This window comes from Hemitrygon akajei, chromosome 12, assembly GCF_048418815.1.
Source record: "Hemitrygon akajei chromosome 12, sHemAka1.3, whole genome shotgun sequence".
NCBI lineage: Eukaryota > Metazoa > Chordata > Chondrichthyes > Myliobatiformes > Dasyatidae > Hemitrygon > Hemitrygon akajei.
Window position 1 is genome coordinate 63,176,526 of NC_133135.1, and position 27,302 is coordinate 63,203,827.

The 27,302-nt window shown below is 39.2% G+C and overlaps 1 protein-coding gene across 1 annotated transcript in view; it reads right to left on the reverse strand.

Moving 5' to 3' along the window:
* Window positions 1–322: 322 nt before the first annotated feature.
* Window positions 323–27,302, reverse strand: part of lamc1 (laminin, gamma 1) — a 243,335-nt gene continuing 216,355 nt past the window's right edge. The window contains exons 21-28 of the mRNA XM_073063281.1: window positions 26,366–26,503; window positions 22,283–22,427; window positions 21,797–21,946; window positions 20,339–20,453; window positions 15,134–15,333; window positions 9,080–9,238; window positions 8,893–8,992; window positions 323–3,028 (exon numbers count right to left, since the gene is read on the reverse strand). Of these exons, the coding sequence (XP_072919382.1) occupies window positions 2,772–3,028; window positions 8,893–8,992; window positions 9,080–9,238; window positions 15,134–15,333; window positions 20,339–20,453; window positions 21,797–21,946; window positions 22,283–22,427; window positions 26,366–26,503 (1,264 nt within the window). The 3' untranslated portion in view covers window positions 323–2,771. The remainder of the gene's footprint in view (window positions 3,029–8,892; window positions 8,993–9,079; window positions 9,239–15,133; window positions 15,334–20,338; window positions 20,454–21,796; window positions 21,947–22,282; window positions 22,428–26,365; window positions 26,504–27,302) is intronic.

The window sequence follows — 27,302 nt, forward strand, 5'->3', positions numbered from 1 at the left end:
CAGGTGTTTTATATCTGATGATCTTTTCTAGAGCAGCAGTGGTACCTGAGATTTCTATTTCTGTTTTACAACAGATAATAGTAAGCAACTCAAGAATTCCCAGAACTTCGCTTTCTAGTTTAATAGTATTGGTAGTTTATATGGTAATAGTACATCACATTGAACAGAGAGTGGTGTATTTATTACAGCCAAGCAGATTTTTTCCTGTTATTGAAGGGCCATAGATTAGCACATTTTGGGCAAGACAAATAGCCTGATAGGATTCTCAATTGCAGGATCAGGGAACATTTTAAGGAAACCAAACGAAGCGCGTGTTCAAACATTGATGTAATACCACTTTTATTTATTTAAATGGTACAATTTGATTTACAGACAAAAAAGGTATTAAACAATAATTTGCCAGGTATTTGGCCACTGCAAATGGGTCAAAAGAGGTGTTAAGGAAAAAAGCAGTGTTCTCAAGTCACATCATTACAAGAAGAATGTGCAACACACAGGAGACCTGGATAAAGATTACAAATATTATGTCTTATAAATAAGAAATACTGTTTTATACATAAAATTGTATAAGTGTTGCACGTCTTTCCTAACAGTATGATGGCACTTTAAGGCAGAAGGCTTACAACAAAAGGCATAGGATAAGACAGCATGGATTTATTTCTCACCACAGAAAGTGCTGAGTTTGTTGCACCTTTTCCATACTATGTCAATCATTCTGTACATGTTTTTTCTACAGGTAGGACGCTAACCTCATACTTTTGATTAATTGACTTCCTTACTTGATAAATAAACAGTATTACTGCAGTAAAAAGTACAAGAACTGTTGTATTGTCTAAGTACAGTGACAGGAGAGGCTGTTATAGTTGAACTTCAAATAGAGATGTATTTTTTTGCTTTAGATACAATATTTGGGAAAGAGCGTGCAACCCTTTAGGCCTGCTCAGTGCTTGTAAGATTGAGCCTGAATCCCTCATAGTAAAATCGTTGCAGTGATAGTTTCAGCCAGGAACCAAATGTGTAATTATGGATGATCAAGCAGCTACCAATAATACTTTTTTAAAAATTGGTGATTACAGTGTAATGAGATGGCTTAAGACCGATTACAAACAGAATTGAAAAGGAGGCAAACATTGAATAACAAACATCAGTTTGCAGAGGCAATTTAGTCTGGCTGGCATTGCACTGGCAGGATAAAGGGCAAAGGGCACACACAGCCTATCTCCCCTCCACAAGGCATGTGCTGGAAAAGTAACAGCACAGATTGCCAAAGTTTTTGTTCTCTCCATTTTGGTAAAAGATTTACGTATTTCCATCTGGGCCAGAAATAGGAAACACCCCTGCTTTGAAAGCACTGTATAGATGAAGTATATTTTAAACATGTTTGGGCTGGGTACATTCCCAAGGATGGCGCTTGGGGAAGGAGAAGTTGTAGGAAGATGGTAGGGGGGGAAAACTTTCAAATAGCCACATTTGGAATATTGGATACTTGCAGGGTATTTACCTATCAGTAAATAACCTGGTATTTTTTCCCCAAAATAAGACTGATAGCCCTGAATAGAAAATAAAATCTCAGCTGTGTATACAAGCAAGCAAATTACCACAGAATTACTAAGGCAATCAGAAAGATGTCCTAAAAACAGTTACTGCTGATGGTAGAAACTTGAGGATGGGGAGGTAACTCATGGAGCCAATCCTAAAACAATTATATAGAGTATATTTACACAAAGACAGACGCAACATTTCCTCATACTATTATATGATAAAAAACATTCACACAAAAATATAACATTTGAAATAATTAATAGCACCAGTGTATCAGGTAATTTTATTTTTTTTTGCTACGCAATGTACAAAGTTGCATAGAGTGTTTGTTGCTGTAAAAAAAAAATCTGCTTTTAATTTTGATATAGATGAAGCAGCAGTCTTGGGAACAGAAAGAGTGTAGTCCACACAAAAAGTGCAAGACATTTTTATGGGCATTCCACCATTGCAAAATAACTGAAACCAAGAAGTAGGAAGCAAAGGGATTAGTATTACAAAATTAAACTGCTTTGTAATGAGAAGACCAGCTTTCATGGTAATTTACAACATTAACATGTTGAATACTGTATATAATGCTCTTAAAGTGACTTACTGCTACCCTAGAGTGATGTGATTTAACGTGCATTTAGGAAGTGAAGTGGTAAGAAGTTAAATATTAACATGTTAACAGTTCATAATCCTTCACAGCTAGTCTAGTCATTTAATAAAGTTGGGGGAGGGTGCAAGGAAGAAAGTCACATCACAAAGCTATGTTAATACTCATGATTTGAATGCAATAAAGAACCAATGCCTCCACGCAGTGGCAGGAGAGACAAACCTACATTAAAAGCCAGTTATTTCATTTAAACACCTTTATATTCTTAGAAGCCAACTTTATTCCACCCTACAGCAGAAGAAGCCTTTGTGTTTGGCCTCTGGAAAGGCATGCTTAATAATTCAAGGTTAATGGTGTGAAGTGATTAAATCAGGTAGATGGAGTGTGTCCTTCTAACACAAACTTGGTTCTTCCAGGATTCTAGTAGCTCGTCATATAGGTATGTCACTCACACCAAGCCCAGCGTCCAGAATCTTGTGCTTCTTTCAAGCAGCTGCATTTGATGCCTGAGGAATTTCAGTTATGAGCCTTGGAACACTTAATGATGTTGTGTCAGACATTGAAAAAGATTTGGTAATAAGGCAATTTCTGTACAATGTCACTTTTGGGTAGGATATGGAGGTGAAGAAAGTGACTATGGGGTCTCCAGAGACTGAGTATTGTAACAGCCAGGAGGTAATGTTTGTTTGATATCCTCTAGGTTTTTAATGTCATTCAGAATATCTTGAATATCTTGCTCGTGGGTAGTAATTGCATTTGCTTGTTCCTTTTCAGCTTTTTCTAGATCTGCCAACTTCCTTTCTAAATCACTATCTTTCATCTGGTTCTTGGCATCATTCAAAGTTTTTTCAATCTCTTTCAGCCGATTAACATCAACGTTATCGAGTTGACCTGTAAAAAACAAATCCAAAATAATAACCATTTTAATTTACCAAGAAAATGTTCTGAAGTATACAAGCTGATCAAATTACAACATTGCTCATTTACAACTTCCTAGAAATGCCAGTATCAAGATGGAAGGCAAATTAGAGCCAAGTAAACAAGTAGGTACAGTTTTTTTGCGCATTGGTCAGAAGAGACTTTCTCACACAGAATTCCAGTCCTGAAGAGTCTCGGCCTGAAAGTTCAAATGTTTATTCCCTCCATAAATACTACGTGACTTGCTGAGTTCCTCTGGCATTTTGTGTGTTTCTTGCAGAGGACCCTTTTAGATTAAAATGGGTTCTAAGTGTGTTTTGCTAGAGGTAATGTAAATAATGTTTACATTTCTCCTTGGCTGACCATAAAACCAAAGCTTGCTTATAAAATAAAACATACCTCAACATTGTAAAACATTTGTGTATCAGTCTCCAACTAAACCATCACCAGAGGCTATGAGTTATAAATCACTGCTGATTTTATGGTCCATACCTTCCCATAACCAAGGAGCTAATTTACCAGTGGCTGGAGAAAATGCTGCATGTTACTGGATTATTCAATGAATAGAATACAAAAATAATTATCCATTTGTGGCTTGACAGTTGTTCCATTCAAACGTGGTACAAAAGGGTTTAGTATGCTGTAAGCATAGTTTGATACAAATAATGCCCTATCAAGACTCTTCGTTCTATAGTACAGAAACATAAAAGGATCCAATCCATATAATTCAAGCACAACTCAACTAATCATGTAACAATGCTCACATGAATGGCTTTCATAGGAGAAATAAGCCGTCACTTAACTGAGCCCAACTAACAAAGTTTTAAGAGGAATCTGTTAAAAATTTACAGTTGTCAGAACTCTTTAAGTACAACAATTTAAGTAAAAGTATTATCCTATTGACAGGCTAATCAGTATAATTTATAAACTTTGCTAATTATTAACCTTTGTATTCATGAATTCAACATTCAAATAGAACTGGATGCTAACTGTTCAAACTGGATGTTCTAACACTTTCTGTTGGAATTCTTTGAGGAAATAACAGACAAGATAGTCAAAGGAGAAATACGTGGATGTTGTGTACTTCGATTTTCAGAATGCCTTTGCCAAGATGCCACATATGAGGCTGCTTAACGAGATTGGTGCTAGCATGGATAGAACATAGGCTGATTGGCAGGAGAAAAAGTGTGTGAATAAAGGGAGCCATTTTTGATTGGCTGCTGGTGACTAGTGGTGTTCTACAGGGGTCTGTTTTGGGACCATTTCTTTTTAAGTTATTTGTCAATGATTTGGATGATGGAATAGATGGCTTTGTGGCCAAGTTTGCTGACGATATGAAGATAGGTGAAGGAGTGGTAGTGTTGACTTAGACAGATTAGGAGAATGGGCAAAGATGAGGTAGAAAGAATACAGTGTCAGAAAGTGCATGGTCATGCACTAGAAGAACTAAAAGTGTAAGCTATTTTCTAAACGGGAAAAAAATTCAAAAATTTGAGATGCAGAGAGACTTGGGAGACTCATGCAGGATTCCCTGAAGGTTAACTTGCATTTTGGTGCGGAAACATATGCGGTGTTATCATTCATTTTGAGCAGATGAGAATATCAAAACAAGGATCTAGTGCTGAGGCTTTATAGAACACTGGTGATGCCTCACTTGGAGTATTGTGAGCAGTTTTGGACCCCTTATCTAAAAAAGGATATGCTGACATTGAAGATGATTCAAAGGAGGTTCACAAAAATGATTCCAAGAATGAATGGCTTATCATATGAGGAGTGTTTGATTGTTCTGGCCTGTACTCATTGGAATTTATAAGAATGGGGCAGCAGGGAGATTTCACTGAAACTATCAAATGTTGAAAGACCAAGATAGAGTGGATAGGGAGAGGATGCTTCCTATAATGAGAGAGTCTAGGACCAGAGGGCACAATCTCAGAATAGAGGAACGTCCATTTAGAACAGAGAAGAGGAGGAATTTCTTTAGCTGGAGGCAACTATGGAATCCAGGACACTGGGTTTATTTAAGGCTGAGGTTGACAGATTATAAGTCAGTGCATGAAAAGTTAAGGCAGGAGAATAGAGTTGAGAGGGAAATGTATCAGCCATGATCAAATGGCAGAGAGAATTCGATGGACCAGTGGCCAAATTCTGCTTCTATTTCTTATGGTCTTATAAATGGATTCTCTGAATTCAAAGAATAATTCTAGTAACTAGAATAATCAAATATTATTCTGTTCGTCATCTGTTTATTATTCTGGCAGCCTTATGAAGCTTACACAGACACAAATCAGTAGAAAATGCTTACTGAGCTTTTAAAGAATTAATTCTGCCCAAGAGTAATGTACAGCAAGAAAATTATGAGATCTGTTACAAGCGTAGAAATACCTGATATTAACCCACACAGATTTTTTGTTGGTATTGTTAATTTATTTCCTGCTTTCTCAATCTACCAAATTTACTGTGGGTTTTATTCTTTATTTTTCTCTGCCTATCTAAAACATTGTACTGGAAACACTAACTTATTCTAGGAATTAGCAAAGTGCAATCTCCAGATTACTGAAAATTTCATCATTTTTTAGAATTCAAACTTTTAGTGGGAATGGGGTGATAGGTTGGTTTGTGAGCAATGTCACTTTGCAAATAGAAATCACATACAAATAAAGGTGAAAATGGCTGGGTTGGGTGGAATCTTTGTAAGATTCTTTTGTGTAGGTTATTTTCCATTCATAGCTCAATTTAAGATAAATAAATATTTCTATAAAATAACAATTTATTGTTGGAAAAACTCGGCAGATTGAGGAGCATCTGTGGAAAAAGACAGTTAATGTTTCAGGTCTGTGACCTTTTATTAGGACAGAGGGAAATGAGCTGGTCCAGGTGGCAGAGAATTGGGGAAGAGCGATAAGTGGAAAGGTTGAAATAATGTGGCAGTTAAAGAGCAACAGGTCAGAGTGTACAAGTGAAATAAAAAGGCAAAAGGAGATGGCAAGCACAAATGTCTAGCTCTAATACAAAGGAAGAGAGCTATCTGAAGTTGCAGAATTCATTGACAAACTGATTTTCAAGCATCTGTATTAAATGTGGGCCAGTTACAGAAATTAAGAAAGAAAATAGAATTCATGTGTTGGGACAGTTTGGAAAGACTAATTGCTTACAATATACCAAAGCCCTCCTAACTACTGCTCAAGCAGCAGGCTCCCCTCTCCAAACAGCTGATGACATCCAAAGGATCAGCAAACCCCATACAGTTTGGCACCCGCGGCATCGCAGGAGTTGCCAGTCATCATTGAACTTGGTGCAGGACCTCCTTAGAGACTCCAGCTCCTCGGGGTTTACTCCTGAAGCCTTCTCCGTGAGAGGGTATAGCTGCAAGGCAGCGGTGGTTTGAGATCAGTTTTCCTTCTGCGAGATGAGCTGCCAGCCATGGCTGACGAAACAGAGTATAGGGAATAGAGTCTCTGCCTAAATAGAGTATACAATATACTGGATCAGAAGAAACTGCCTTTTTTATATTATTTGTTGCTTTGTTAATTTAAAAGTTCATTACATTATGAAAGCATATATCATTGAGAATGACCAGGAGAGCTGATAAAGGTAGGGCAAGGGGAACACTGTCTACATGGACTTCAGTAAAACAGTTTGCTCTAGAAGGTAGAATCCATGGGACTGGTGATAGGACAGCAAACTGGATATAAAATTAGGATGCAGAGAGTAGGAGTGGGGAGTTTCTGATTAGAGACATATAAACAGTAGTGTGCTGCAGGGATCAGTGTTGGGTCCTCTGTTGTTATATATTATTGATTTGGGAAAGAACATAGGAGGCAGGATTAGTAAGTCTGCAAATCACATCAAAGTTGGTAGTAAGTGGACAGTAAAGAAGGTTATCTGAGATTACAAAAGCATCCAGTTCAACTGCATGGCTGATAGAACTCAACTCAGACAAAGGTAAAGTGATGCATTTTGGGAAGTTAAACCAAGCTAAAATATGCACTCAGTGGCCATTTTACTCATTAATGCAAATATCTCATCAGCCAATCATGTGGCAGCAACACAATGCATAAAAGCATGCAGACATGGTCAAGAGGTTTACAACCATACACTCAGTGTCCACTTGATTAGGTACGGGAGGTAACTAATAAAATAGTTACAGTCTACATAGTAAATGGCAGAACTCTGGGGAGTGTTATTGAACAGCAGGATTCTGTATCACTGCTTTCAAGAAACTGAAAGATGAAAAAAGCATATAGTCTGCCTGCCTTCGTTGACATAAACATTGAGTACAGGAATCGGGATGTCATGTTACAGTTGTACAAATTGTGGATTAAATCTGACTAAAGAGATATTGTATAGCTTAGGACTGTTTTCCCTGGAATGCAGGAGGCCACCAAGAGGGAACCTTATTTATAAGATAATGAGGGTCATAGATATTCACAGATATTCCACCCCCCCTCGGGATAAGACAGTCTAAAATTAGAGGGCAATGGTTTAAAGTGGGAAGAGAAAGATTTAAATGAGAACTGAAGGGCAAATTTTCCCAAGTATGAAACAAGCTATTGGGGAGGTGAACAGAGGCAAGTACAATGATAGGAAAAGTTTGGAGATATATTGCCAAACCTGGCAATGGGATTAGCATAACAGACAGCCTGGTTAACAAGGATGAACTAGGGAAAAGGGTCCATTGCCAGGCTATAGAACTCCTATTCAGCAAAAGGCAATCCCTTGCTAACTCCTGCTAGTATAAATCAGTCATAAGTTCCACTGCAGCATAAAAATTACCACCAGGACATGTTAGAAGTTTTGAATACCAAATGCAACTGTATGTCTTGATAGCAAAGTTATCTTACAAAACAGACATTTGCAATCTGATAACATCACGTTTTAAAAACCAGGAAATCTTCCACAAGATTCATTTTAAACATAGTTTCACATAAATGCTTATGTGCCTAGAGAGAAATTACCGAATTGGGACTTACTTTTTCTAAAAATCACTGTTTTAACTGTACTACCAAATCTGATTAAAATTTTGTTCTTTTAATAGGTAGTCACAAAAACAACTGGATATTTTGTCACATTGACATAAATAGAAAAAATCCAATGGTGAATTTACTATATCCTGAAGCAATTTTTCCAGTGATTGTCCTATCTCTCTGTTGTAAGTGGCATTCCTTTTTTCTCAGGATAACCAGGTAACTTGGGAGTGAATTACAATTTAAAGTCATAATCAAACTTCACTGCTATAGTCCCCTTATTTTCTAAAAGGAGTGAAAAAAATAATTCAGCAATTGATGGTGACATTAGTTTGCTGCCCTGTAGGATTGTAACCATTGGTGTATCTGTGCATTTTTGCCCTACTAGGAATCCAAAAAAGTATAGAACTAACGTAAAATAGTATCACCACAAAATGGAGGCAACAGTGAAATGCTGAGAATAGATCATTAGAGAAACTAATTTCAAGGATTTTTTTCAGCAGTGTTTATTTAGGGTAAAATTGTAGCTTTTCAGTAGGCACAAAGTTAACAATGGTCTTAAACTCTAAAGGAACTATATTTTTTGTGTCATAGAATAGGATTCAGGCTAGATTCAATTTGAAATCTGAATCCTGGAAAGTATCAGCCAATACTAGAAGAAATAGCATCTGTTAAAGTCAACTGCTCTTAACATTACCCAGAATCAATTTGAATCATTCACTCTCTCAAATTTCTTATGGTCAGTTCATAAGATCAAAACTAGCTATTTTGCTTATACTGTACCAATGACTTAAAAAAGTACCTTATAGGCAACTGTCAAAGCACCTAAATAGCATAGGATGATCAATATGCAAGGCTTCCAATAAAACCTACCCAGTTCTGCCAACAGCTTATTGATGGTATTCAGCACACCCTGCACTGCCTTTTTGGCCTTTCTTGCCTGCTCATCAGCTATTTTCGCAGCTTGAGAAGCCTAGAAGAAAGAGTTTGAGAATATTTGTCATGTGTAGGTCAAAAGTAGTATTGACACTGTATTGTCAAAAACATGGAAGACCCTTACCATGTCAGCCATCATCATATCTTGGTCTGCTTCATTTCTTTTTCCAGCAAGCACATCTTCTGCACCTTTCAGATTTTTCATCATTTTTTCTACTTCATCTTCCAAATTTCTGGCATCATTAAACGTGCTATCTGCATCTTGTTTTGTTTGAGCAGCACTCTGCAAACAAAAGCACTGATCAAGACCTTTCATTTCAAGTCCAAGCCTAAAAATGGTTTTGTGTAAAAAAAAATGGGGAACCACTGTTTTAAAATGAAAACAGAGTTGGTGTGATCAGTGCAATTACGCAGTAAAGGTGGCCCCCGTTTTTCGAACGTTCGCTTTATGACAGCTCGCTGTTACGAGAAAAAGACACCCACTTTATATGTGTGTTTACCCCAAGAAAGACTACAATGACCATGAAGCCTTGTGTGGGCAGTTGTTTGCGCATCCGTGTACATGCGTACGTATGTATGTGCTGATTTTTTTTCTCCAAATCGATTTTGGCTCGCTGTCTTCCCGAGTTTGATAAGTGAAACTACACCGTACATACAATGTTTCTACTTTATATAGGCTGTATATTTATCATATCATTCCTGCTTTTACTATATGTTCATGTTATTTTAGGTTTTATGTGTTATTTGGTTTGATTTGGTAGGTTATTTTTGGGTCTGGGAATGCTCAAAAAATTTTCACATATAAATTAACGGTAATTGCTTCTTTGCTTTATGACATTTCGGCTTATAAACAGTTTCATAGGAATGCTCTACCTTCGGATAGCGGAGGAAACCTGTATAGTATAACAGTGCCATTATTATTCATAATTTGCATGCATAAACTTTATGACTTTCACTGGGCGGTGCTAATAACAACGTGAGGCATGAAGAATATTGTCCACTTGTGGCAATGCTGAGATCATTCTTAAACTGTAAGATATCAAAAGTGCTAATCCTGCAGAACAATCTTAAGGGTGCACATCTTTCCAAACTGATCACAATTCAAGTTTGAAAAAAATCCGTATAATTACACATTAAATATAGCCCAAGCTTCTGGGCAATCATCCTTATACACTGAGTGGCCACTTTATTAGGTACAGCTATACAGCTACTCATTAATGCAAATATCTAATCCCAATCATGTGGCAGCAACATGAGCTATAAAAGCATGTAGACGTGGTCAAACAGCGCTGTTGTTTTTCAGACCAAACATCAGAATGGGGAAGAAATATAATCTAAGTGACTTTGACTGTAGAATGATTGCTGGTGCTAGAGGGGGTGGTTTGAGTATCTCAGAAACTGCTGATCTCCTGGGATTTTCATGCACAATAATCCCCTGAGTTTACAGAGAATTGATCACAAAATTACCAGACTGTCTTAAAACTCATCTGGTTCAAAAGTGCAAATAGGGTGGAAACGTGCATTCCTGAACCACTACGCGACCCTAGGCATAAGAGCAGAATTAGTCCAATCAGACCATCAGGCAATCATCATATAAACATTGATGAATATGCAGAATTTGCGACTGGCTATACGACAAAGTGCATTGAGGACATCGCCACAGCTGATAGCAGGGGTCCTGGACACTGCTGAAAGAACAGGATGCTGCTTTCAGTTCAGGGGATAAGTGGGCTCTCAGGTCAGCAAGAGCCATGGTTTCCTGTGCTATCAGGAAGGTGAAACAGGACAACACACAGAAAATCACACTATATGTGGTGAATGTGGCAGGGCTAGAAGACCACACTGCACGTCACTGACAGTGATGCCTCTCTTCCTGATAGATGAATGTCTTCTAGGCCCAGTTTGACACACTAAATTATGTGCCAGTGAGGAAGAGCCCTCTCCTAACACCTGCCCCAAAGAGGGGGCACTCTGGCCACAGCTGATGTGAGGAGAGGAAATCCTAGTCAGGGTCAATCCACGCAAAGCTGTGGGTTCTAACAGTACAGCTAGCTGGGTGCTGAGAGACTCTGTGGCCCAGCTAGCAGCATTTTCACAGACGCCTTTGACATGTCTCTGAAGCAGTCCATTGTCCCTGTAGGCTTCAAGGCTGCTACCATCACCCCAGTGCCCAATGGACCAATTGTAACCTGCCTTAATATTATCATTTAATGGTGTCGACCTCAATAATAATGCAGTGTTTTGAACATCTGGTCATGAACTACTTGAAATCTTGTCTTCCCATCACATTGGACCCTTATCAGTTTGCATATCACCCAAGTTGGCCCACCAATGATACAATGGCCTCTGCGCTCTACTCAGTCCTATCCCACCTGGAGAATGGCGACTATGTCAGAATGCTGATCATTGACTTCAGTTTGATGATCAATATGATCATTCCTCAGAAACTGAGGGTAAACTATCCTTGTTGGGCCTCAACACCTTCCTCTGTGACTGGACCTTGGATGTTTCAATGGAGAGACCTTTGACAGTCTGCGCTGGTAGCAACATCACTAGCTCCATGATGCTGAGCAGCGGCAGACCCCCACCCCTGCCCCTGGGGCTGCTCACACTGCTGATGCATGACTGACCTGCCAGATCAAGCTCCAACCACATCATTAAGTTTGCCGATGAGATAGCAGTAGTTGGCTTAATACTGAGTCAGCATATAGAGAGGAGATAGAGCGGCTTGTGCAAACACAACTACTTGAGTCTCTATGTGGATATGACTAAAGAGATGATCGTGGACCTCAGGAAGGGGCAGGCTGTTCACTCCCTACTGCACATCAATTGCTCCTCTGTGGATAGTCAGGGGGACCAAGTTTCTTAGACTGCTTACTACCTGTTTAATCAAGAAAGCCCTGTAGCGTCTCCGCTTCCTGAGAAGGTTAAGGCAAGCAAGGCTCCTCACTCCTATTCTAATCGGAGCACCATCCAGTGTCCTGACCAGCCATATCACTGTTTGGTATGGAATTGCAAAACGTTTGACCACAGGACCCTGCAACGGATTCTGAGATTTACTGAGAGAATAATAAAGGTCTCTCCACCCCCGTCCAGAACATATACCAGACGTGCTGTGTTCACAGAACCATCAGCATTGTCAAAGACTCCATCCACCTTGACCTCCTACCATCAGACAGACGGTACCGCAGTACAAGTACAAGGACCGTTAGGCTGGATAATAACAACGTTTTCCAGGCTGTGAGACTTCTGAACACCCTGAGACCAACCAGTACAAATTACATATGACAGCTTCCAATAGCAGTATGCTGTTGTATATTTAACAATGTTACATATGCACTTTATGTCAACTTTTACATTACAGAATACTTTTTTATTATTGTGCTAATATTATTTATGTGCTCTATGTGAAGTATGTACTGTGTTTTGCACCTTGGACCCTGAGAAACATCGTTTCATTTAGCTGTATACATCTGTATGGTTGAATGCAAATAAACTCGAACTTGAGTCTACTCCACCATTCAATCAGGGCTAATTTATTATCCCTCTCAACCCCATTCTCTTGCCTTCTCCTCATAATCTTTGACGCTTACTGATCAAAAGGCATTGAATTCCAGATTCACCACCCTCTGACTAAAGAAATTCCTCTTCGTCTCTATTCTAAGGGGACATCCTTCTATACTGAGGCTGTGCCCTCTGGCCCTAGATTCCCCACTTTCGTAAACATCTTCTCAGCGTCCACCCTGTCTAGGCCTTTCAATATTTGATAGATTTCAATGAGATTCCCCCCCCCCCTCCAAACTCATTCTTCTAAACTCCAGCAAGTACAGGCCCAGAGCCATCAAATGCTCCTCATACATTAACCCTTTCATTCCTAGGATCATTCTCATTAACCTCCTCTGGATTCTCTCCAACAATGGCACAGCCTTTCTTAGACAAAGGATCCAAAACTGCTCATAATACTCCAAATGCTGTCTGATCAATGCCTTATAAAGCCTCAGCATTACATCCTTGCTGTGATTCCAAACTTGCAGCGATGTGGCTAACTGCTCACTGAAATGGATTATCAAGCCATTCGGTTGCATCATCAACATCGCATTGTAACAGGAAACATATATTATATGGAGAATCTAGCATCAATCTAGGCATCAAAGCTGGAAACAGCTTCACCAGAGTGGTTCAAAAAGTTAGGACATCACTTCTTCAAAGTCAGGTTGGAATGAAATTTCTAGCAATTCAATAATACTAATGAATAAATACATTTCAAAAAAATAGCATGCAATAGACAGAGCTACTCAATCCCATGATCCCAGCTTGAACAATTTTACTGATACTTTCAGTTGCAAATGGCATTGAAATGTTAAACTAATCAGGAGTGTAACCTTCACAAACATTCCTATTCCAGAACATAATGCAGTGTTCAGCTTATAGGGGTGTTGCAATTACTTTCCATCAGTAATTTTCAGTTGGTAATCAAGTCCTACATCCCTCTGCATTCCACACTGTCACAAAAGCCTGACTTCATTCAGTTCAAGTTGTGCTACATGACCTCAAAAAGAACTTGAATGCACTGGGTACTGTAAAAGCTATGTGCTCTGACAATATTCTAGCTACAGAGCTGAAAGTGTGCTCTACCTGAACAATTGCAGCTCAGACATTACTACCTTGGTCCTGTTCAAAATTTGGATAGATCCTACTTGGACAATAATTAGTTTGAGGGACATAGGACCAAACAGAGCATCTATAGAAGGTATGAGAAAGTGTTGCTTGCTAGTCGATGGTTAGTGTGTCATGGTGTATGGAAGCAGCCTCTTTGGTCCACTGTATCCATGTTCATGTTATCAAATTTCTGTCCATTTCTACACACACACACAACTATCAAATTTCTGTCCATTTCTACGCGCTCGAGGAAGGAGAACGCTGTTCGCCATTTAAAGTCAGATCATGTTGCTGTTAACACTGTATCAAGTGTGTAACTTTGTATTTGGTTTAAATTTTTCTTAGCAAGATTCACCCTGACCCCCCTTTTCCAGTCAGCACCGCCCCCACTTGTCCCATTTAATCTGTCTCAGTGTGGGTGGATTTTAGGACCCGGGGGAGCTCAGGACCTGCCGCCCGCGGCTGCTGCTGAATCTGTTCCACTGACAGAAAATGATCACAATTGAAAATAAAGTGGAAATAATAAAGCGATCAGAAAGAGGTGAAATGTCATCGGTCATTGGAAAAGCGTTAGGCTACAGTCAGTCAATGATTGGAACAATTTTAAAGGATAAAGTGAGAATAATGGAGCATGTGAAGGCCCTGCCCCGATGAAAGCTATAATTACTATTCAGCAACGCAGTGGTTTAATTATTGAAATACATGTTTAAGTATTTTATATGCATAGAAAGGTAAAATATATACTATATACTAAGACAAACGTTTGACTACCCGACACTAAATAATACCAGATGTACCTGTTCCGACTTACTTACAAATCTGACTTAAAGACGGACTCAAGAACGGAACTCATTCGTAACCCGAGACTGCCTGTAATCTCCTCAGCAGAAGAGTTAGTAAACAGATTTAAGTTAAGGAGAGGAGATTTAAAGGGAGTTTGAGAGTGATTTTTCCCCCACTCAGCGGGTGGTTGAAATCTGAAGTGTGTATATGTGTGGGGGGGGGGGGGGGGGAGGGGGGAGAGATGAAGACAGGACCTCTCAAAGCTTTTAACCAGTATTAAGATGAACACCATGGCATAGAAGATTTTGGGACAAGTGCAGGAAAATGGAATTAATACAGAAGTTTGATAATCAGCATGGATACAAAAGGGGCTGCTTCCCTGCTCTATGACACCATCAACTCACAAGCAACACTTTCTCTTACTCTATTATAGATGTTGTGTTTGGTTTAGATCTAAAATACCTGCCTCCACACCTTAGCTCAAAGAGGCCAAAATGGGAAAAAGAAAGCTCATTTCTAGAGGTTATGGGTGATTGATTTAATTTCAATGCAGTACTATGGGAAAACTTCACACATTAAATTTGTAGCCAAACAAGCCATGCATCACCCACTCAAATAATAAAATCCATGGAAGCCCTGGGGGAGCAAAGAGACACTAAAATTTACAGTTACTGATGGAATACCATGAGAATGCTTATTCATTAAGTTTCTTTACAAAACAAAACAGGCATTTTACCTGTTGCAAGTTAGTTGCAATCTGCTCTGCATTTTCAGCCTTTTTTTTGGCTTCATTGGCATCCATTCTTGCATTCCCTAATGCATCCTCTGCCTGCTTTGTCTTTGCATTAGCATCATCAATGGTCCTCTTGATGGCAGGTATTTTTTTCAAAGCTTCTTCAGCTGCTGTTTTGTTATCATTCACTCTCTTGTCAAAATCTGTGGGAAATAAAATTAAGACCGTAAGAACTTGGAGCAGAATTAGGTCAATCAGACCACTGAGTTCGCTCTATCATTAGACCATGGCTGATTTATTTCCCCTCTGAACCACATTCTTCTGTCTTTTCTCCATAACCTTTAATGCCCTTACTAATTAAGTCCCTATTAACCTCTAAATATACCCAGTGACTTGGCCTGCACAGCTGTCTGTGGCAAGAATGCTGCAGATTCACCACTCTGGTTAAAGAGATTCTTCTTCATCTCTGTTCCAAAAGGATGTCCACTTATTCAGAGGCTGTCCATCTATTCTGGTCCTACACTCATCCACTCTATCTACGCCTATCTGGCATGTGAGACAGCAGGTCTACAAGCTGCACCACTGTGCCAACCTACACACCTATGTACCTGTGCGGCAAGAGATACTTGAAAGGGCTTGTTGGCCAGGTAACTTGAGGTAGCTTACTCCTACTATTATTCATTCCTGAGTGCTCCCAATAAATTCAACGACATTCTCAATAACATGCAGAATGCTCCTTCTTGAAGCTGATATGGGCCAGACATTCCTAGAAGTTAGAAGGAATGCTGTATTTTGATGAGACTTCAAATCTCTCTGAGCACAGAAAAGAGTACATGCTTTCAGGAGCTCCATACTGGACAAGCGAATGACATGGCCTACCAATGGAGATAGAAAATGCATGCCAAAAGGGCAATGTTACAACTGTCATGGGGGAATGTCAATATGCAAATAGATTGGGGAAATCGGGTTGGTGCTGGATTCCAGGAGGGGGGATTTCTAGTGTACATACCAGATGGCTTTCAAAGCAGTTCATGGTTCAGCCAACTAGGGGATCAGCTATTCTGGATCGGGTGTTGTGCAATGAACCAGAAATGATTAGAGAGCTTAATGTAAAAGAAACTTTAGGGGAAGGTGATCATATGATTAAATTCACCCTGAAATTTGAGAAGGAGAAGCTAAAGTCAGATGTATCAGTACTCTAGTGGAGTAAAGGGAATTACAGGGGCATGAGGAAGAAGTTGGCCAAAATTGATTGGAAAGGAACACTGGCAGGCAGGGATGATGGCAGAACAATGACTAGAATTTCTGAAAGCAATTTGGAAGGCACAGGATATATACATCCCAAAGAGGCAGAAGTATTCTTAAGGCAAGATGACATGGTTAACAGGGGAAGTCAAAGCTATAAAGGCCAAAGGGAGGGCATATAATAGAGCAAAAATTAGTGGGAAATTAGAGAACCGGGAAACTCTTAAAAACCAACAGAAGGCAACTAAAAAGTCTGAAGGTAGATAAATCACCTGAACCAGAGTTCTGAAAGAGGTGGCAGAAAAGTTTGTGGAGGCATTAGTAATGATCTTTTAAGAATCAAAGGAGGTTCATGAAATTAATTCCAGGATTAAATAGCTTGTCAAATGAAGACTGTTTGATGGCTCTGGGCCTGTATTCACTGGAATTCGGAAGAATGAAGGGTGACCACATTGAAACCTACCAAATGGTGAAAGGCCTTGATAGAGTGGATGTGAGGAAGATGTTTCTTGTGATGGGAGTGTCTAAGACCAGAGGATACAGCCTTAGAACAGAGGGGCATCCTTTTATAATGGAGATGAGGAATTTCTTTAGCCAGATAGTACCCGTAGTGAATCCGTGGAATTCACTGCCACGGGCAGCATGGAGGCCAAGTCTTTATGTATATTTAAGGCAGATTCTTGATCGGTGAGGACATGAAGGGATATAGGGAGAAGGCAGGATATTGGAGCAGAGTGGAAAAACTGATCAGCCATGACGAAATGGCACAGCAGACTCAATGGGTAAGGTGGCCTAATTCCACTCCTACATCTTATGGTCTTATGAGTATCAGCAGAGACAGGAGCCGAGAGGAGGAGGAGCGTAGGAGGAAGTAGTAAAAAAATGGCAGACGAACTTATCAAGCATTTTGCATCAATCTTCATTGTGGAAGGCAATAGCAGTATTGTGGTAGTTCCAGGTGTCGGGGGGGGGGGGGGGGGGGAGGCATGAAGTGTTTGAAGTTACCATAACTAGAGAGAAGGTTCTTGGAAAACTGAAAGGTCTGAAAGTAGATAAGTCACCTGGACCAGATGGCATACACCCCAGGGTTCTGAAAGAGGTGGCTGAAGAGATTGTGGAAGACCAGAAAATTGCAAATGTCACTTCACTCTTCAAGAAGGGGGAGAAGTCGAAGAAAGGAAACTATAGGCTAGTTAGTCAGATCTCAGTGGGTGGGAAGTTGTTGGAGTCGATCATTAAGGATGAGGTCTGCACTTTGGTCAAAGAAATGAAAGGGTTGACTATTTTTTTAAATGGAGAGAAAAGACAAAAATGCTGAGGTGCAAAGGGACTTGGAAGTCCTCATACAGGATTCCCTAAAAGATAATTTGCAGATTGAGTTTATGGTGAGGAAGGCAAATGTGATGTCAGCATTCAAGTGGATTACAACATAAAAGCATGAATGTAATGTTGAGATTTTATAAAGCACTGGTGAGACCTCACTTGGAGAACTGTAAGCAGTTTTAGGCCCCTTACCTTAGAACTGGAGAGGGTTCAAAGCAGGTTCACGAAAATGATTCCAGGATTGAATGGCTTGTCATATGCAGAGCGTTTGATAGCTCTAGGCCTGTATTCATTAGAATTCAGCAGAATGAGGGGTGACCTTACTGAAACTTATCGAATGGTGAATGGCCTTGATAGAGTGGATGTGAAGAGAATGTTTCCTATGGTGGGAGAGACTAAGACTAGAGGACATAATGGAGATGAGGGGGAATTTCTTTAGCTAGAGAATAGTGAATCTGTGGGATTCTTTGTCATAGATAGCAGTGGAGATCAAGTCTTTATGTACATTTAAGGCAGAGGTTGACAGACGCTTGATTGGTCAGGGCATGAAAGGATATGGGGAGAAGGCCAGACATTGGGGCTGAGAGGAAAACTGGATCAGCCATGTTAAAATGGCAGAGCAGACTTGATGGGCCAAATGGCCTGGCTCTGCTTCTATGTCTTACAGAACAAAGGTTATGGTAGTAAGAGGACCAGATCAGCTTACTAAGCCTGACACTGCAAAGCACCAGCTTACCTGCTGATCCTGGCACTAATTCAGCACCATTCAAGCAGGCCATTCATTATCAGTTTAAAGGGCAAATGAAGAAGGGAGATGAATCATGCACTTCTCTGTCCACAATTTTAAAGGGTTATGGCTGGGCATTTCTCTATGAAGGCATCATACACAAACAGATTAGAGTAAATCAGAAGCAAAGGACAGCTCATTGGAATGAATCTTCAGCAATGAACAACTTTTTGAAGAAGAGAGACTTTGCAAATTGTTACAGAGAGGTCCAGTAAAGCTATGAACCTAACGGATCATAATCAATTTTATGCAATCTTGTTGACACTTTCTTTGAAAATGGAGATGAAGGTTTTCAATGGGGTTAGCATACAAGGTCAATTGGAGCTGAGGAGTGGAACTGTTACATTCACCCCTCATCAATGATTATAAATAGTTAGTGGTGTGGATGCAGGCTGGCACTTCTGCGCTCATTTAGCTGGGAACGATGCCTGTGAAGAAGCCTCCAAGATAAGTTGTGATTAAATCAAACTAGTCCTGACATCATAATCTGAATGTGAATCCTTCAATGCCACCTGCATCATCAACCTCCTGATAGATAGATAGATAGATAGATACTTTATTCATCCCCATGGGGAAATTCAACTTTTTTTCCAATGTCCCATACACTTGTTGTAGCAAAACTAATTACATACAATACTTTACTCAATAAAAAATATGATATGCATCTAAATCACTATCTCAAAAAGCATTAATAATAGCTTTTAAAAAGTTCTTAAGTCCTGGCGGTTGAATTGTAAAGCCTAATGGCATTGGGGAGTATTGACCAGAAGAGGTTCAGATAAAGGATGCACCATTCTGCTGTCTAGGCTGTGCTTGAGGCATCAGATGACAAGGGCTTGAAATTTATTCTGGTGACTGCCAGAGGGCGTGATGCAAAGTGCATCTTAATTGCCCGATCCATTCATCGCCTGATGGTTGTGTGATTTTCATCCTGTGGCATTAAATTTGTACTCACTGGAACTTGGAGAGGCGATGTGGATTGCTCAAGAACAAGAGTCATGGACATTTCCTAGAGTAACACTATCTTTGTTTCCATGAGCAGTCTACTACAATCACTGGTCCATAGCTCCAAGGTCACAGATCTCAGTCTCCATCGATTCAGAAAACATACATCCGAAGTGCCTGATCCACTTTTTAGCCCAGCATGATACTCTGTGCTGAAGTGCTACACAAAACAAATTCAAGGCAATTGAACCTTTCATTTCTCAGAATATGCTAAGCTTTTTCCACTCTTAATTAAGTCATTTTAAGGTCAAATCATTATTGTTTTGTAATTAATGAGATGGAAGCACATAACAAGGTCTCTTGAATATGGTATTGGCTGAAAGAGAAGTGGTGGGAAGACCCATTCCTCTTCAATTTGTGACATGCTGCCTTCTTACGTCCATAGACAAACGACTGATTTCGTGTCCCACTCCAAGTTGCCACTTCCAATAATGCAGCCAGTCTAGGTGCTTCGCTGGAATCTCGACTGAAATTCTAAGCTCAAGCATAAGAAGGTTATTCTAATTTTCATTCTAATTTCTCCACGTTGAAACCTTGAGTAATTGGCATAATTCCTGCACATAATCTAAGTAGTAATAATATACAATGGTTTTAGAAACTTTATCTCACTGACCTAGTATGTTGAAATATTTTTAGAGAAATTGGAGCCCTAAAGGCACTCGAGTTCCCATTACCCTAGTTCTTCTGTTTCCAATACCTTATAAAGATGACGCAGATCAGTATGTAAGATCAGTATCTTAATAATGTCCACTAAGCAAAGAACTGACTAGATTGTTTATTGACCATGTTCTAGTCAAGTTTCTTTTGATTCTCTTCACTTTTATTACCCCAAATACAATTTAGCACACCTTGCAGGTTTCTGAGAATATCCTGAGCTTCCTGTAGTGTGGCATTTCCTTTCTTGGCAGCTTCTTCAGCCAGAGCTTTTGCAGCATCTGCACGGGCAAGCAATTGGTCAGCAGTCTTTGGGGTAGAGAAAAAAGTTCAGAATGAATACTTGCTTCACATTTATACATTCCAGACAAAAAAATTACTGAGCAGCTTGTCACATTATTTAATAGTTACAATCCCATGATCTATTATTATTGTTTGGATATCTTAAAAGACCTACTCTATATAATCTTCTATGATTTGTGTAAGAAATAATTAACACTTTTAAGTGCTGATTTCCCCAAAGCTCACTTAACCATTTTCAGTTAACAAATCTCAAAATGGCCTGCCTTTCCCCCCACTCCAAAAACTCATGTTATTTCACCAGATGTAGAGACCATATTGCATAAAAACCTCAGTCTCATTAAGCAAACCTGCAATAGGTTTATTTATGGAGGATTATAGTTTGTTTTGTCCATAGCTGACAAAACATTAATGATACTTGGTGATTATCCTGTGGCCTTTTTCAGCTTTTAATAGGAAATAATGGATGAGATATGAGGTATGCTTTCAGCCCTCCTTGAGAGAAGGGCATCTACTTTGCTGACAATGAATAGCAAATGCTATTCGACCAGCAGCAATATCTACATTCCCATACCTAGAACACAATATTTCTAATACCTGCAATTAGAATGGCCAAACTGTTGAAACTAATACAATGAACACAAAAGGTTCTGGGCAAGTAACTCCAGAAATCTTGACACATCAGTAGGTCCCAACTATAACTCTTCTTGCATTGTTTATGAAATTTAATTCAATTCCCAATCCAGTCTATTATTTCTCAGTGCCGCATGCAATTTAATCTTTTCTATAACTTATCTCAGGAGACCTTCAGCAGAATTCAATACCCAGCATTTCCTCAAACAGCAAATTATTGGGATACAACCTGTACCTAAGATTACATGTAAATTTATTTATAGCATATTGTACAATGCTCTTACTTCATAAACCACTTGACTTTATGGGAAACGAGCAAGAATTTATTCTCAATATATAGGCCTTTGGGTATATACTTATCAATTCTTGCCTGATCCACATCCAAAGCCCTGAATTCCTGACTATTGAGGCACAATGCCATACATCACCTTCCTTATTCTCTTTTCTCCCACATATCCTAAACAGTTCCCCATATTCTAGAAAACGGGAAAAGCAAAACAGAAAATACAATTACTGGAAAGAATAAATATGATAAAAATTACATTCTATGTGTGAGGGGTCTTGGAAATATACATAATTGTTTCCTTCAAATATCATTCTCAATTGTGATTCTGCATGCAAAGGTGTGAGCAGCAAATGAAAAGGAAACTAAAGATTTTGTTTTCTCTATCCCTTGAAAGGGTGCATTTTTTATTGGATACATAGAGCCCAGGTTTTACCTGCTGTTCTGTTTTTCCTTTTTCCAAGAGGTTCTTCACTTCAGCTTCCTTTGCTTTCAAGTCATCTCGCATATCATGATAATCCTTCAGCTTCTGGTCGATTTCAGCATCCAGATCTGCCGCATTCTTTATGATCTTTTCTGCTTCATTCTAAAAGGCAAGTTATTCGCCTTCAAATCACATTTTACACAGTCCATAATTTGATCTCTTAACACTTATCTTCTCACATTGTAAAAAATAGCCAGCTATTAAGAATTAAATATTAGTCTCGCTCTCTTATGGAAATGTCCCTTTTCCAGCTGTCTTAAGAGCATCTAATAACATGGTTAAAACACTGATATAGCAATTTGTAAGTGCTCCCTGCTATTTCAAGGTGGCTCTATATTAAGAAATCCTGTTTACCAGAAGTACTGACTAATGCTGATTTGCAGCCCACGGTAGTTAAATCTAAACAAATATATTATTGCTGGTGAAAAACCTACATACCTCCAAGGCTTTAGTATCCACTTTAGGCAAGCTTGTCAGATTGGCATAAATCTGTAAAGCTCTATTACCAGCTTCTGTTGCCTCACTGTGTACTTTATCAGCTTGTTTTTCAAGCTCTCGGGACATATTTTTAGCTGCATCATACCTAATTGAAATAGTATGGAAAAGTATTAACATCATACGATGCACTCTGACATCCCAAGTAATAAGATGCTTACTTTATAAGGCTTTATTAATAAATAACCTGTTACCAATACACAAGCCTAACTGGAACACATCTACTTTCAACTATTTTGTTTTAAAAACTGTATTAAGGAGCAAAATTTGTTTTAAAATTATATTAAGGACAGTCCCACACATCCACTAGTCAATATATTCCTTCCAATATCCATTTCTCCACCATCCATATTTTATTTCTAATTGACAGTTGTGACGATGTGCATTTTCTTTAATTCCCTGAAACGATGCATTATCTTTTTATAATTTTAAGATTTAATTGTAATAAATTAATATTACTTCAGATACATGCAATTATGTTCTTTAGTTTTTCGAACGGAAATTCTTGATTTAGACCATAAGAAACAGGAGCAGAATTGGCCATTCAAGCCATTGCGTTTGCTCTGCTATTCCACTATGGCAGATTATCCCTCTCAACCCCATTCGCCTGCCTTCTCCAAGTAACGTTTGATGCCCTTAGTAATCTAGAACCTATCAGTGTCCACTTTAAATATACCCAATGACTTAGCCTCCTTAGCCATCTGTGGCAATGAATTCCACAGATTCACAACCCTCTGGCTAAAGCAGGTGAGACACAAGTAGAGCTCATTTCTAATGTTTTACAAACAAACTCATTTTGTTTAAAATATCTTGCAGGCATCGCTCCCAGATGATACTCACTTTGCCCATCAAAACATGGAGGAACCTTCATGAACTCTCACAGCCCCTGATGACTCTGTGATTTCAGTCTCTGAGGCTGACTTGAGAGCATCCTTCAAGAGCGTGAACCCGTGAAAAGCATTCGGCCTAGATGAGGTACCTGACCGAACACTAAAGGCCTGTGCTGACCAACTGGCTGGAGGGTTCACCAATATCTTAAGCCTCTTGCTTCAGCAGTCTGAGGTACCCACCTGCTTCAAGCAGGCTTCAATTATACCGGTGCCCAAGAAGAATGTAGTGACCTGACTCAATGACTATCATTCAGTAGCACTTACATCCACTGTGATGAAGTGCTTTGAGAGGTTGGTGATTAAACACATCAACTCCTGGCTGAGAAGCGACTTGGATCCACTCCAATTTGCCTACTGCCACAACAGGTCCACAGCAGATGCCGTTTCATTGACTCCTCAATCAACCCTGGAACATCTGGACAGCAAAGATGCATACATCAGGATGTTCTTTATCGACTACAGCTTGGCATTCAATACTGTCATCGCCTCAAAACTAATCAATAAGCTTCATGATCATGGCTATAAATCATCTTTGCTCAATTGGATCCTTGATTTCCTCACTTGCAGATCCCAGTCAGTTCAGAATGGCAACAACATCTCCTCCACAATCTCCATGAGGCCAAGTACAGCTCCAATAACATACTTAAGTTTGTTGATGACACCACTGTTAGCCAAACTGAGATGAATCAGCACTTAGGACTGAGACTGAAAATCTGGCTGAGTGGTGCCACAACAACCTCTCACTCAATGTCAGCAAGAACAAAGCGATGATTATTGACTTCAGGAGGAGGAAACCAGAGGTCCATGAGCCAGTCCTCATTGGGAAATCTGAGCTGGAGAGGATCAGCAAATTTAAATCCTTTGGTGTTATCATTTCAGAAGATCTATCATGGGTCCAGCACGCAAGTGCCATTACAGAGAAAGCATAGCAGCACCTCTACTTCCTTAGAGGTTTGTGTAGATTTGGCGTGACATCTAAAATTTGACAAGCTTCTTATAGATGTGTGGTGGAGAAAATATTAACTGGTTGCATCACGGCCTGGCATGGAAACACCAGTACCCTTGAATGTAAAATCTACAAGTAGTGGATACAGCCCAGTACATCACAGGTAAAGCCCTCCCACCATTATACTCATCTACACAAAACACTGTCGCAGGAAAGCAGCATCCATCATTAAGAGCCCCCATCACCCAGGCCATGCTCTCTTCTCTTTGCTGCCACCAGGAAGGTGGTACATGAGCATCAGGACCCACAGCACCAGGTTCAGGAACAGTTATTACCCTTCAACCATCAAACTCTTGAAAAAGAGGAGGATAACTTTACTCATCTTCACTTGCCCCATCACTCTACTGTTCCCACAACCTATGGACTCACTTTCAAGGATTCTTCATCTCCTGTTAACAATATTTATTTCTTATTTATTAATTATTACTATTTTTTTCTTTTGTATTTGCACTATTTGTTATCTTTTGCACATAGATTGTTTGACTGTCCTGTTAGGGATGGTCTTTCATTGACTCTATTGTGTTGCTTGGATTTACTGTGTATGCCAGAAGAAAACAAACCTCAGAGTTGCACAAGATGACAATAATATACCGGTACTTTGGTAATAAATTTACCTTGAATTTTGAAATATGCCTCCCAAGACTTGCCAGAGGATCAATTATCTCATGTAGAAAGCATTCCAATAATTAAAGAGTTCTAATCTGTTATCAAACTATGAAGAATAGAATGATACGCACAGAAGCAGACTCTGTGCCCCTCCTCATCCATGCTGATTATCATGCCTAGCTACAGTTAGGCCATTTGCCTGCATTCCTCTAGACTTTTCCTATCCAAATACCTAGCCAAGTGCCTTCACATGTTTTAATACATCTGCCTATACTACCTGACAGCTTAATTTCAGATAAATACCATCCTTGATGTGGAAAGAACTTACCCCTCAGATCTTCTTTAAATCAGGGTTCTAGTTCTACACTCTACTGCCCTGGGAAAAAGGACTTTGGCTGAGGATAAAACTTCGTAAGGTTATTCCCCAGTCTTCCCCCTTGAAGTGAGGATAAATCAAGCCTGTCTAATCTCTCTTGAAAACTGTAGTCCATGCCAGACCATGCCCTGTTGAATCACATCTGCATTCCCTCTATTGCTGCCACACCCTCACTGTAGTGTGTCATCCAGTGTGGTGGCTGCATACTCCAAATGTGGTCTAAACAACATTTTGAACAACTGCAACATGACATCCCAATCCCTATATTCAATCCCTTACACAATGGAGACAAGCATACTAAATGCGTTCTTCGCTACCTGATCCACCGGTAACTCACATATTCACTGAACTAAGGACTAAGACACCAAGGTGTCTCCGTACATCATCGCTTCTACAGACTTGATACATCCTAGCAGAATTTGACTTCCCATACCAGTCTGAATTTAATTCCCTCTCCCTTTCTCCATCCAACTTTCCACCAGATCTATGCTCTGCTGTATTTTGCTATCTCTGACTCCGCCAATTTCTTATTAATCAGACCACCTATATTCTTATCCAAGCCTTTATATATATTTGTTTGTATATATATTACAAACAAAAATGATCTCAGCACCGATCTCTGCTGTATATCACTTGTAACAGACTTTCAGTCAGAGAAAAATCCATCCACCACTACACTAAGTCTTTTGGATCCAGTTTGCCAACATGACTCTGATCCCTTGTACCATGGCATTTAGGACCAATGTTCTGTATGGAAGTTTGTCAACATCCTTACTGAAGTCCATCCTTATCACTCTGCCTTCATTGATTTCTTTAGCTATCTCTTCAAATTCAATCAGATTTGTGAGACATGATCGCCCATGTACAAAATAATGCCAATTCACTCCATGTCTTTCCAAATGAACACAAATCCTGTCCTTCATAATCTTCTCCAACAACATTTGGTAGTATAAATCACATCCTCCTTCAGCCCCTCACTTCCCTGCAGAATTTGCATTTGATAGTAACTTCTCTCCACAGTAAATATTACGTGTATGTTATTTATTGAACAATAAGGTCTTGACCAATAAATACTACAAATAGCCAAATGAATTCTTAAATTTATCCTTCTCAACAGATCAGAAGTAGATTTTGTGTTACCAACTTACTTTTTATTTAAATTATCAATTCTATTGGTGATTGTAACTTCTTCTGCAAGAGTTTTGCGTAGCAGTTCATAGGCTTTGGTTGAAGTGTCATTAGCATTCTTGGCAATCTGTTCAATTTCGTCTGCTTCATTCTTGTGCCTACAGGAATTGAAGAATGTTTATATTAACAAACCTTATTCTGCTTCCTAACTCACAGAAAGCTCACATTAATGACTGTGTTAGCTCTCCAGTCACATTCAACTATTTCATTCTTCAGTCATATTTGGGAAGATGAGCAATATCAGAAACATTATTTGGAATCTTAAAATATACCTTGCGCTGACCATAAAAGCGCTTTTATAGTTGAAGGATTTCATGCTCTCAACTTATAAACTGATAGGTATTCACAAGTGCAACTTTGTTGAGCAGATGTTCTTTCTCAACAGGGATTCTGAAGTTCTTAATTAACAGTGTTAACTTTAATAGCTACAAAGCACAATGAGTGAGTCACTGAAATCTCCAGTTTCCAATAGTATGGGGTGTTTTCTGTGTGCTGATGTATTTTCTGTTTAAACCTTGTGATGTTTCCAAGTCTATTCTTGATGTAACTGGATCATGGGCTAAACATTGGCTTTACTTTGCTTGATTAGCTTCAGTAAAATAAGCTTAGGTAATTCAAGCCTCAGAAGTATTTTAATAATTAGTAAAAGCCTCCCCCTTCTCCCTTCTTAAAATGCACACACAGATAATCAGTGACTTTCTCATTCTACTGAAGTAAACTTCAAACAAAGGCAGTAAACTCTTGGCATCTATTTTATATATGCATTGATTAGGCAAGTTTCACAGCGATGCATGATTAAAAAGTGCAAGTTCTATATCACGAACAGAAATATAGACAAAATTATATAATAATGTAAATTGCTACTTTAATCTCCAATTATATAATATGGGTTAGTAG